General features: G+C 37.0%; 1 protein-coding gene across 1 annotated transcript in view; it reads right to left on the reverse strand.

Annotated features, from left to right (window-relative positions):
* Positions 1 to 14,144, reverse strand: part of SOS2 (SOS Ras/Rho guanine nucleotide exchange factor 2) — a 116,916-nt gene that overhangs the window by 17,480 nt on the left and 85,292 nt on the right. The window contains 5 exon segments of the mRNA XM_025391970.1: positions 2,036 to 2,208; positions 3,326 to 3,443; positions 8,565 to 8,727; positions 8,872 to 8,991; positions 13,363 to 13,585. Coding sequence (XP_025247755.1) covers positions 2,036 to 2,208; positions 3,326 to 3,443; positions 8,565 to 8,727; positions 8,872 to 8,991; positions 13,363 to 13,585 — 797 coding nt within the window.

Below are 14,144 nucleotides of genomic sequence, written 5' to 3' on the forward strand. Positions count from 1 at the left end.
TTTTTTGAGATGGAGTCTCACTCTGTTGTCTAGGCTGGAGTGCAGTGGCACTATCTCAGTTCTCTGCAACATTTGCCTCCTGGGTCCAAGCGATCCTCCCACCTCAGCCTCCCGAGTAGCTGGGATTACAAGTACGTGCCACTACACCCAGAAAATTTTTGTATTTTTAGTGGAGACAGAGTTTCACCATGTGGGCCAGGCTGGTCTCGAACTCCTGACCTCAGGTGATTCGCCCACCTCAGCCTCTCAAAGTGCTGGATTTATAGGCACTAGCCACTGTGCCCAACCTATCATTTTTATAAATGGTATGCTTTAGGTGGTCTTTTTCTTAGGACTTTAGGGTACTTTGTTTTGAACTGGGAACAAAGAAGTTACTATCTCATAATCTAGGAGGATGGAAGTAATGGTGGATATTTTCACTCAATATGCCCAATCTGCATGCAGACTATGCCTAAAAAGTTTAGCACAATTTTAAATGTGACAGGTGAACTTATTCTGGTTAATAGTTATAATGTGCTCCCAATTTCAAGTAAGTGTAATATAATAACATTCGTTTAACATAAACATAATATCATAGTTTAATTTACAAGGTTATTTCATATTTTGTAGTACTACAGAATATTACACACTACTGCTCAAAATAGAACATCAATTGAAAGGATGTGAGAAAAATCATCTTCTGCTAGGCATACATATGCCACTTTCCTGACCCTTTTCCTATTTAAACACAGTGTTCTTATGAAGAAATGAATTATATATTATTTTGCTACATGTAAAATATCTAAAATGGCTATCAATCAAATCTAGCAGTGATTTTTCTTTTTACTGCATGGACATCATTTTACTTTGTCATTCACTTTTTATGGTGTAGCTTGAACCAACTACAAAAAGAAGCAATACTTTCAAAAGAAAGTACTTAGTAATAATATTAACAACTGCAGATAGTGTAGAATGTCTAATGTTTAACCTGCTATCTACCGATTTTTTTCTATTATTTTCATAGCAAGACAAACAGCATAACATGTAATTATGATATTTCTTATAGGTCACACAAGATCTAAAATGTTTTTTAAAATTTTTAAATTTTTAATTTTCATGGGCATATTGTAGGCGTATATATTTGTAGGGTGTATGCGATGTTTTGTTACAGGCATGTAACGTAGAATAATCACATCATGGAGAATGAGGTATCCATTCCCTCAAGCATTTATCCTTTGTATTATGAACAATCCAATTATACTCTTATAGTTATTATTTTTTATTTTATTTATTTATTTTGAAACAGAGTCTCCCTCTGTCACCCAGGCTGGAGGCCAGTGGCATGATCTCGGCTCACTGCAGCCTCCACCTCCTGGGTTCAAATGATTCTCCTGCCTCAGTCTCCCAAGTAGCTGGGATTACAGGCACCTGCCACCATGCCTGGCTAATTTTTGTATTTTTAGTAGAGACGGGGTTTCACCATGTTGGTCAGGCTGGTCTCAAACTCTTGACCTCAAGTGGTCCTCCCACCTCAGCCTTCCAAAGTGCTGGGATTACAGGCGTGAGCCACCACGCCCAGCCGATACTCTTATAGTTATTACTATTATTATTTTGAGACAGAGTCTTACTCTGTCACCCAGGCTGGAGTGCAGTGGCGCTATATCGGCTCACTGCAACCTACCCCTCCCAGGCTCAACTGATTCTCCCACCCTAGACTCCTGAGTAGCTAGGACTGCAGGCACCCAGCACCATGCCCAGCCAATTTTTTTGGGTATTTTTAGTAGAGATGGGGTTTCACTATGCTGCCCAGGCTGGTCTCCAACTCCTGATCTCAAGCGATCTGCCCGACTCAGCCTCCCAATATGCTGGGATTACAGGTGTGAGCCATGGTGCGTGGCCTCGTATAGTTACTTTTAAACCTGCAATTAAGTTATTATTGACTATAATCACTGTGTTGTGCGATCCAATAGTATGTCTTATCCATTCTATTTTTTTTTTTTTTTTTTGGTACCCATTAACATGTTCTCTTTTAAAGATAAGCAAAGAAAATATTTACCCTCATATCTGGTTCTATCCGTAAACAGTAAGGCTGATTCTGATACTGCTGAATTTCTCCAGTAATTTCAGCTACTTTCCTCCTCTTACTGAAATTGATTAAATCTTTCCCTTTCTTTTTTAAAAAATCATTATTCCCTTCTTCAGTCTTCAGAATATTTGTTAAATATATTCCTATTAAAAAAAAAAAGAATTTAAAGAAAAGTTATTTTAAATTTTATTTAATCAATTATTTGGGAAAAAAACTGATCTAGTAAAGTTGAAAGACATCATATACTATTCAGCAACTCTACTACTAAAATGTTAAGTCTGATAAACAATCATTAACTCTCCATAAAGAATTTTTTAAAGAGAAATAATTTAAAATAAAAAGAAAACAAAAGCTACTGGCTTATACAAACAGAAAGGTGGCTAATCTAAGAAATGGCAAATTAAGATTTTCTAAACCCTAATTTCACCAAGTGCAAGTTATGTTAAATCTATTCTAACCAAATGTTTTAATATTTGATTATAAATATTTAATGCCAAGTATCTTAAGTGATTATTAATCAATAAATTAATTTTAAGTCAAATTTGGTTAATAAGTCTATAGGCTTATAAACTAATTATGTTTTTTCAGAGCCTGTAATTTAGACAGAAAAATAATTACTTCTCACTCATGAACAATAAAAAAGTTTTTAGTCCCTTTTTCATGCATAATTGCTGATTCATTTAAATTGGTGGTTCTCAACCCGTCCCCCAGGGGATATTCAGGAACGTCTAGAGACATTTTTGGTTACAACTCCGGGGGCTATTGGAGTGTAGTGAATAGAGGCCAGGATGCTGCTACAGATCCTACCATGCACAAGGCAGCCCATCACAACAAATAATTATTTGGCCCAAAATACCAAAATTGTTGAAATTGACAAAATTTGATTTAAATTATTCAATTTCAATCATACACAACAATATTTTAGATTTAAAAATCACATAAAAGCTTTTAATAAATTAAAGAGAAAGTAAATGCTGTAGATGTGACATAGTTATGATAAAAATAACAGTTACCATTTAATGAGTGTGTCCTATGTGCTAGACTTATTAGGTAGTACAGATAAAATATTTTTAATCCTTATTTGTAACAACCCTATGAGATATTATAGTCTTCATTTTATAGAATAGAGAGTTTTATTATTTATCAATACAGAGAGCTAATAAAAGTAGATGATCTCAGATATAGAATATTGTGCCTCTGAAGACTATCACACACTATCACACGCTAACCCTCAAAATATACCCATATTTAGTAACTTACCAAAAAAAGGCACACAAGGTGGATTGATTGACTTAAGTTTTACTAGGTATTTTTTAAAGTGATCTTGACTTAATTCCACAGCTTCATCCAAAATTTTCCTTTTTCTTTCCTGCAGTGCCTTAAAGTATATATAAATTGAGTATAAATTGTTTGCAATTCAATCGTATTTTATAAATGCAAACCTTTAAATTTTATAAAATTTTGCAAATTATCTGGAAAACAATTTTTTAAATTAAGAGATGAGTGGTATTCCTTTGTACACTTACCTGAAGTGATTTCTCCTCTCTTTATCTATAAATACAAAACTCATAATTTACTCATATAAATTAGAAGATTAAGCAATAAAAAAAATTCTACATCATGCCTTGTGAGTTATTTTGATTAGCCATGGTTTCAAGTCATAGCTGTAGAAGAGGAAAATTATAACCCCTGAACATTCAAATATTTTTCCACTGAAATATCTTTTGGGGCTAAGGGTTGGGGTTTTGGTAAGGAGAAGACAACTATCGGAAGGCAAGAAGACTTGAACAAAAATTTAGTAAATGAAGTAAACTAGAATTTCTTTTATACTTCATTACTAGATCTTCTTATTGAAAATTAATTTTTACTTCAGAAAGAATATACACACACACGTAAACCCCAAAGCAAACATTATGCTTGATGGAGAACCATTCAGTCAATTTCTTTTAAATCAAGGAAAAAGCCAAGGGGACAACATTGGAGCTTTTATTCAATACTATACAGAAGTCCTAGCTAGCATGGACAAGAAAAAGAAATAAAGAGCTAGGGATTGGAAAGAAAAAAATCTGTCACTATTCACAGAGGATATGACTTCCCATGAAGAAGCTCCAATGAATCTACATATAGAATGTTAACGAGAGAATCAGCAATGTTGCTACATATAAAACTAATAGACAAAAACCAACTACATTTCTAGATATCATCAATAAAGAAATCGTGATTTAAAAAAATATTCTGGCCAAGTGCGGTGGCTCACACCTGTAATCCCTGCACTTCAGAGAGGCTGGGGTGGGAGAAACGTTTGAGGCCAGGAGTTCAAAACCAGTCTGTGCAACATAGCAATGCCCAATCTCCACCTAACATTTTAAAAATTAGCTGAGCAGGGTGGCACGTGCCTATAGTCCCAAATACTCAGGAGACTAAGTCCCAAATACTCAGGAGGATTGCTTGAGCCTGGGAATAGAAGGCTGCAGTAAGCTATGACCATGCCACTGTACTCCACACTGGGTGACAGAGCATGACCCTATCTCTAAGGTTACTAAAAACAAAGTAATTCTAATCTAAAACTAGCAAAAGAGGTGTGCGATTTCTATCAAAACAAAAAAATCCCCGCAAAACTTTATTAACTGAGTAAATAAATGAAGAGATAGACGATGTTCATAGTTGAAAAGACTTTTTACTATAACAATGTCAGTTCTTCACCAATCTTAATTGGATTTAGAGATCCAGTGCAACTCCTATCAAAATGCCAATTTTAAAAAATGAAGCTTAAATTGATTCTAAAATTTATATAGGAGAATAAAGGGCCAAGAATAGGTTCCTCCTGAAAAACAGTAAGATTGGCGAGGATTTGCCCTACTCTTCTCTATCAAGGACTACTATAAAGTTATGATAGTTTAGACAAGTGGCACTGGCACAAGAGTAATCAAATAGATCAAAGGAACAGAATGGAGAGACCAACAAAATGCCCACATATATAGGCATTCAATTTATGACACATTTATTAAATGGATTAATATTTCTTTTTTTTTTTTTTTTTTTGAGATGGAGTCTTGCTCTGCCGCACAGTCTGGAGTGCAGTGGTGCGATCTCAGCTCACTGGAACCTCTGCCTCCGGGTTCAAGCGATTCTGCCTCAGCCTCCCAATTAGCTGGGATTACAGGTGCATGCCACCACGCCTGGGTAATTTTTCTATTTTTAGTAGAGTTGGGGTTTCATCATGTCGGCCAGGCTGGTCTCAAACTCCTGGCCTCATGTAATCCACCCACTTCAGCCTCCCAAAGTGTTGGGATTACAGGCATAAGCCACTGCACCCGGCCTATTTCATAATATTTGACTAAGTATTAATACCTTTAATATATAAAGTTCATACAAATCAATAAAATGCAAACATCCAAACAGAAAAATATACATATAAAGCAGTTTTTCCTCTATTCCCCTCTAATCACAAGCCACTAAAAATAAATAAATAAATAAATAACGTTAAAAGAGGAGTATGTATCCTCCCACATTATTCTCAATACTTATCCAATTCCATTTAGAGGTTTGGGGTTTGCTCTGCTTTGTTATACTAAAATGGAATAATGTTATAGTCATTCTGAAGCTTTTCCCCCACTAAAATATCACAAATGTTCTTCCACAATACACATATATCCCATTCACTTTGTTCTACAGCTGAACAATATTCTACAATATAAGTATAACAAGATGTATTTAATCATTCTCTTATTGATAGACATTCAGGTTGTTTCCTGTTTCTGCTACTACAACTAATGCTGCAGTAACTGTATCTTTGTACACATAACTTTATATTCTGGTGCATTTATTTCTTTACAATTCTGGGTCCTAAGAGTATGCATATTTTTAATTTTAATATATATTGTTAGACTGCTTTCCAGAAAGACTGTAAAAACGCACATTCCCAAAGGCAGTATTTACATGGCTGAGTTTCTAACTTGGTATCCTTTAGTTAAAAAAAGTCTTTCCAGGTGAAAAAGCAAAGGAAGAAACCATAAATGAAGAGACTGATACATGCAACAAAATAAAAATGATAAAACTTCCTTATGTCAAAGCATTATACATTTTTTAAATTAAAAAAGCAGATAAAAGACAAACAGAAATGAGAAAATATGTACAGTCTAAGTTTTAATATCTTTAATATATGAAAAATTCAGATAAATGAATAAAATGCAGCTGAGCAATGCTTGTAATCCCAGCTACTCAAGAGGCTGGGACAGGACGATTCCTTGAGCCCAGGACTTCGAGACTGCAGTGGGCTATGATCATGCCACCGGCACTCCAGCCTGGGTGACAGAACAAGACCTTGTCTCTTTAGGGAAAAAAAAATAAAAAATAAAAATAAATAAATAAATAAACAAAATGCAAACACCCTCCCACCAAAATGAGAGAGGAAGTGAATATACAAATCATAAAGTACTCAATCAATACATATTCAACCTCACTAGTTATTAATTTATTTATTTTGAGAACAAGTTTCACTCTGTTGCCCAGGCTGGAGTGCAGTGGGGCAATCTCTGCTCACTGCAACCTCCACCTGCCAAGCTCAAGTGATACTCCTGCCTCAGCCTCCTGAGTAGCTGGGATTACAAACAAGCACATGCCACCATGCCTGGCTAATTTTTGTAGTTTTAGTAGAGACGGGATTTCATCATGTTAGCCAGGCTGGTATCGAATTCCTGACCTCAGGCGATCTGCCCACCTCGGACTCCCAAAAACGCTTGGATTACAGGCGTGGGCCACCGTGCCCAGCAGTGGCTTAAGACTAGGCTGGGTTGGCCAGGTGCAGTGGCTCAGACCTGCAATCCCAACACTTTGGGAAGCCAAAGCAGGCAGATCACCTGAGCCCAGGAGTTCAAGACCAGCCTGACCTCAGGTGACCCACTTGCCTCGGCCTCCCAAAGTGCTAGGATTACAGGTAAGCCGCTGCGCCGAGCCTCACTAGTTATTTTTTAAGACACAATTTAAAAATGCGATTTCTGCCCCCCGCAGAGGCACGCGCTACCACGTCTGGCTAATTTTTTTTTTGTAAAGATGGGGTCTCCCTATGTTGCCTAGACTGGTCTTAAACTCCTGGGCAGCACACCAACATGGCACAAGTATACATATGTAACAAACCTGCACGTTATGCACATGTACCCTACAACTTAAAGTATAATAATAATAAATAAATTAAAAAAAAAAAAAACAAAAAAAAACAAAAAAACTCCTGGGCTCAAGTGATCCTCCTGTCTCTGCCTCCCAAAGTATTGGGATTACAGGTGAGAGCCCCCACACCTGGCCAGAAGCTTTTAATAAAGTACATAATACCAAGGGGCATTTATCGTATCCTGCTACAAAACACCTTGGCAAAAGTTTTAAAAGTCTTAAAGTATACAAATACTCAGACCCAGGATTTCCACTCCTAGATTATTTCTTGAAATAATCAAGCTCTTACAAAGACTTCTATATGTGAATATTCCATGATAAATTATCACAGAAAAAAATCAGAAACAATTGTCCCACAATCTACCATTGGAATAAATTATGATTTATCCATGATAGAAAACCATGAAGCCATTAAAACCTTGTTTTTGATGATAAGCTAATACAAAAATAGAAAACTGTTTATGAGAAAAAGGCCATAAAAATCTATGTACAATATAATCTCAATTTCGTTATTAAAAATATATATGCAAAATATCTCCCTATTTTCTATATTTCCTGAATTTTCAATAGTACATGTTAAACACATATTTTATAGTTAAAAAAATAAAATACTGGTTTTTTTTTTTGAGACAGAGTCTCACTCTGTAGCCCAGCCTGGAGTGTAATGGTACAATCTCAGCTCACTGCAAATTCCGCCACCTGAGTTCAAGCGATTCTCCTGTCTCAGCCTCCCGAGTAGCTGAGATAACAGGCGTGCACCACCATGCCCAGTTAATTTTTGTATTTTTAGTAGAGACGGGGTTTCACCGTGTTGTCCAGGTTGGTCTCGAACTCCTGAGCTCAGGTGATCCACCCGCCTCAGCCTCCTAAAGTGCTGGGATTACAGGTGTGAGCCACCACGCCTGGCCAAATTTAAGTTTTTGAAATAGTTCTTCCCGTATTATTTTATTATGGACTATCTAAAGGTGATTAGGACACTATTTGTATTTTTATATTTAAAATCCTTCATCATTTGAGACTATCAATCAATGTGTCATTGAATAAATCCACTTGGAACTTCATTACATTTAGGTAAGTACATTACATGGCAGTGTAAGTCTCATATTCTTTATAAAATACTGATATATTTTCTAATATAAGCCTAGGATTCACATATATCACACTCATATATTAACTAATATATCAACATATATTCTAATGTATTTATATCACTGTGTTTAAGAAGCAAGGATGAACTCATAATTTAATAAAAATGATAGATGACAGATGAAATTTCTTTTATGCTAATTTTATCATCCCCAAGAAAAATGAAAATGTTAAGCCTAAAACTTACCTCAAAGGTATGGTCTAGTCTGTATACTGACACTGAATTTACTGCACTGACTATCTCCAATACGCCATTGAAATTATTCAAATCTTGAAAAACTTGCAGAATTTCTATAACTCTACTTAGTACTGCAACCCGTTCTTCAAAATTTTCTGCTTCCACAATGCATCTAACAACAACAAAAATTCATAGCTTAGAAAAGTTTCTTCACCTCATTTAGAAAACAAGATAATTATGTGTAGCCAGAATTTTAGCTTAAATATGACTTAATATTATGGCTATTAGGAAGTTGTAAGAGTAAATTAAAACTTACTTTTCAAACCAGAGGGTGAGATTTGTGGTATGGCGAATCATTTTTAATAAATTTGGAGAATTTATTTCTTTATCTTCTTTGGTCCACACACTTCCTACAAGTTCAGATGGTTGAACTTTCCTATGGAATTAAAAATCAGGGCAATTTAATCTATAAAGGATTAGTATTACTTAAAGATCTTCTAAAACTTAACAAGAAAAAGACAATTAACCCAAAAGATAGATGAACACATATATGAACAAGTAATTCAGAGAGGAATAGACCCAAATAGCTACAAACACGAAAACATACTTCATCCCTTACTCTGGGAAAATAACATAAAACCACAATGAAATCCCATTTTACTCTTATTAGATGAACAAAAGTCTGATAATTCAAGGCCGGGTGCAGTGGCTCATGCCTGTAATCCCAGCTTTGCGAAGCCGAGGCAGGTGGATCACCTGAGGTGAGGAGATTGAGACCAGCCTGACCATCATGGAAAAACCCTGTCTCTACTAAAATACAAAATTAGCCAGGCATGGTGGCGCATGCCTGTAATCCCAGCTACTTGGGAGGCTGAAGCAAGAGAATCGCTTGAACCCAGGACACGCAGGTTGCGGTGAGGTGAGATCGCACCATTGCACTCCAGCCTGGACAAAAAAAAAAAAGCCCTGTCAAAAAAAAAAAAAAAAAAGAAAAAGAAAAAAAAGTCCGATAATTCCAAATGAGTAAAAATATAATGAAACAGGAACACCAATACGGAAGTAAAAATTGATACAACCGCTTTGTAAAACAATTTGGCAAGATCTCATAGTACTGAAGAGATACATACCGGATGACTCAGCAATTCGACTCTTAAGTATGCATATATCCTAGATAAACTCCGACACAAATTTATAAGAGCCAGGTGCAGCAGCTCATGCCTGTAATCCCAGCACTTTGGGAGGCTGAGGCGGATGCATCACTTGGGGTCAGGAGTTTAAGAACAGCCTGGCCAACAAGGCGAAACCCCGTCTCTACTGAAAATACAAAAAAATTAGCTGGGCGTAGTAGTGCGTGCCTGTAGTCCCAGCTACTTAGGAGGCTGAGGCAGGAGCATCACTTGAACCTAGGAAGCAGAGGTTGCAGTGAGCCGAGATCATGCCACTGCACTCCAGCCTGGGCAATAGAGTGAGACTTGGTCTCAAAACAAACAAACAAAAAACAAAGTTATAAGAAAACGTTTACAAGAATGTTAGTGAAGCATTATTTGCAAGAGTGAATAGAGGCTCATCATCCAAAGACTGGATAAATTGTGGAGTATAAATATAATGGAACACTACACAGCATCTATTAAGCTAACTAGAACTATATTCATTCACTTGAACAAATGCCAAAAACAATTTAAGTAAACAGCATGTTGCAGAATGACATGTAAGTATATGCAGTTTAAAAAATGTGTGAAACAAGCTGAGGTGAAGTGGTGTGCACCTATCATCCCAGCTACTTGGGAGGATGAGGTGGGAGGATTGCTTGAGGCAAGGAGTTTGAGACTATCCTGGGCAACCATAATGAGATCCTATCTCAAAAAAATTAAATAAAAAAACCAGGCACAGTAGTTCCTCCCTGTAGTTTCTGCTACTGAGAGACTGAGGTGGGAAGACTGCTTGAGCCTACAGTTTGGGGCTGCAGTGAGCTATGGTCATGCCACTGCACCCCAGCCTGTGTGACAGAGTGAGACCCCATCTTAAACAAACAAACAACAACAATAAAAAACCAGTTGGGCACTATAGCTCACACCTGAAATCTTGGCATTTTGGGAGGTTGAGGTGGGAGGACAACTTAAGGCCAAGATCAAGACCATCCTGGGCAACACAGCAAGACCTCATCTCTATGAAATTTTTTTAAAAAAATTAGCCAGGTATGGTGGTGCATGTCTGTAGTTACTAGCTACTTGAGAGGCTGAGGAAAATTGCTTGAGCCCAGGAGTTCAAGGCTACAGTGAGCTATGATTGTGCCCCTGCACTCCAGCCTGGGCAAAAGAGTGAGACCCTGTTTCTTTAAAAAAAAAAAAAAAGTATACAACAATGCTATATATTGTTTATGAATCTCTGTGTATGTATATAAATTATAAAAACATAAAGATAAATAATAAACATCAAATTCAGGGTGGTGGTGATTTCTTAGGGGAAAGAGAGCAATAAGATTGGGGAGAATTATACAAAGGATTTCAATTTTATCTAAAATGTTTTTGTTGTTCATGAATATTAATTATATTATTTCCTATATTTTTTGAATGCCTGAGTATTTAATTAAAATTCAGACAGAAGAGCAGATTAAATCATTGTATACAGTGAGTCAGAATTACATAATTTAAAAATTGGCCAAGTACAGTGGCTCACGCCTGTAATCCCAGCATCTGGGAGGCCAAGGCAGGAGGATTGCCTGAGGCCAGGAGTTTAAGGCCAGCCTGGGCAACACAGTGAGACCCTATCACTATTTTTTTTTTTAACTGACCAGTGGCATTGCCATCAATGGCCTACAGACTTGGTTACTCATTAAAAAAACATTTTTTCATCCGTAGATTTGTGCTCAAATAAGTACTTGCTAACAGTTTCTGAAATGTTTTCTTAAAGTGGCTCTATTATTTCATCAGAAATTCAGTTTACAAGACTGGGTGCAGTGGCTCATGCCTGTAATCCCAGCACTTTGGGAGGCTGGGACAGGTGGATCACTGGAGGGAGGTCAGGAGTTCGTGACCACCCTGGCCAACATGGTGAAACCCCATCTCTACTAAAAATACAAAAAATTAGCCAGGCATGGTGGCACACACCTGTAATCCCAGCTACTCGGGAGGTTGAGGCAGGAGAATCACTTGAACTTGGGAGGCAGAGGTTGCAGTGAGCTGAGATTGCGCAACTGCACTCCAGCCTGGGTGACAGAGCAAGACTCCATCCCCTCCTCAAAAAAAGGAATTTAGTTTACAAATGATGTCAATATTGGATATTTTTCTATGTCCTGAAAGTAGGTCCACATAAAGTGATGTGCTTTTTTTCTGATGTCCATTCATGTAAAACAATTACATTGTGAGAAAAAACATAATGCAGTACTATTTGCTTTTTTTTTTTACCTCAAGTAATAAGTACCTTCATTTCTACCTACCACAAATCCCACAACATAAACAAAGCTACCTGGATTCTAAATTACTTAAAATATAACATTTTGAGTCAAGTCTGGTTCTGAATGGCATAGCCAGTGCAAACTAAGCAAATTCTAAAGAACATAAAGTAAACATAATATAGTAAAGGTACCTTACTATATTACCTATTATCACTAAATTTTATATAGTCTTGCTTTTCCCTGTGTAATCTTTATTTAAAAATTGGCTGCTTAATTCCTTGAGAATATTTTTATTTTATTTTTGAGATAGGGTCTCACTCTGTCATTCAAGCTGGAGTGCGGTGGCACGATCTTGGCTCACTGCAGCCTCGACCTCAAGTGACCTTCCCACCTCAGGCTCCTGGGCAACTGGGACTACAGGCCCGAGCTGCCATGCCTGGCTATTTTTTGCAGTTTTTGTACGACGGAGTTTGCCATGTTGCTCAGGCTCGTCTTGAACTCCTGGTCTCAAGTGATCTGCCCACCTCAGCCCCTTAAAGTGCCGGGGTTATAGGCATGAGCCATCATGCCCAGCCAAGCATATTTATATTTTAAAAGGGGGCTCCTATACTACTCACAATAGTGATACGGAATCAACCTAAATGTCCAATAACAGATTAACGAATAAAGAAAATGTGGTATATATACACAATGGAACACTATTCGGCCATAAAAAAAGAATGAAAGCCCATCATTCAAGGCAACATGGATGAGCCTGGAGGACCTTATGTTAAGCAAAATAAATCAGGCACAGAAAGAAAAATATAACATGTTCCCATTCATATATGAAAACTAAAAAAAATACGAACTTATGGAAGTAGAGAGTAGAACTGCAGGTATTAGTGGCTGGGAAGGATTTGGAGGAGGGGAAAACAGAGAGGTTGGTGTAGAAAACCTACATTGATGGAATAATAGTAGTGACATTTTTTGACAGAGAGCTGTTACATGCAAGGCCTGTACCCTTCACAAGAGCCTGAGATGTAAATGAGAAAAGAAAACCCATCTCACATAATATTCTATTCATTTAGCTGCTAAGGGCCTAGCATCCATACTAACTGACTTGACTGACTGACCTCAAACTAAACCAAGGTGAGAAAGTATTAGGAGTTGGAGACAGGTGGTAGACTTGAAAATCTTCTTCCTGCCATTCCTCTTGTGATGGATTGCTAGTCCCCAGTTTAGGCCTAAATAGTGATATAAGACTTTTTCTTGCAGGGCAGACTAGTTAAAAACTGTGCTATGACCTTTCCTCTAAGCCCATGAGAGCAGATAAGGTATTTTTAAGCACTCATGAATAATGTGCAAAATGTTTTGAAAATACATAATGTTCAAGGTTCTTAAAAATAAAGCAAGAAATTAACATTAATTGTCTACCTGTAGAGATCAGACTCCAAAAGTGTCAGCTGACGTGCAATTTCTATTGGATGAAGTGTCATGAGATCAAATGTTTCAAACTGTCCTGGTTTGCTGATATGCCATTCAATTGCTGGAGGTGGACTTTCAAAGGTAATATTATGGCTTATTCCGTTTGCCTGAGCTTGCTTCTTCCTCTTGATGATCTTAGCGATTGACTCTACCCATTTCTTCATAGCTTTCCCTGGAAAAAGAACACATAAACAAAAATGTCTTTTACTTGACACACATGACTACAAATCTTCATTTAATCCTTAACTTTCACCCAGCCTCAACAATTACCAACTCATGGCCAATTTTTATTTTATCTAACCCTAAATATGATAGAATATATGTTATTCTGAAACAAATCCAAGACATCATATTTCATTCATATTTAAGCATCTTTAAAACACTCTTTAAAGTAATAACCACAACACCATTATCACACATAAAACTGACAACTTCTTAATACATTGTTGTCTTCAAGAATTTTGTCACTGTTCACATTTCTCTGATTATTTTCCTTTTTTTTTTTTTTTTTTTTTTTGAGACAGGGCCTTGCTCTGTGGCCCAGGTTGGAGTGCAGTGGTGCAATCTCAGCTTACTGCAACTTCCATGTTGCAGGCTCAAGCGATCCTCCCACCTCAGCCTCCCGAGTAGCTGGGACTGCACATACCACCACACCTGGCCAATTTTTGTTTTTTTTTGGTTTGTTTTTTTTTTTGAGATGGAGTCCCACTCTGTCACCCAGGCTGGAGTGC

Source organism: Theropithecus gelada, chromosome 7b (genome assembly GCF_003255815.1).
Source record: "Theropithecus gelada isolate Dixy chromosome 7b, Tgel_1.0, whole genome shotgun sequence".
Classification (NCBI taxonomy): domain Eukaryota; kingdom Metazoa; phylum Chordata; class Mammalia; order Primates; family Cercopithecidae; genus Theropithecus; species Theropithecus gelada.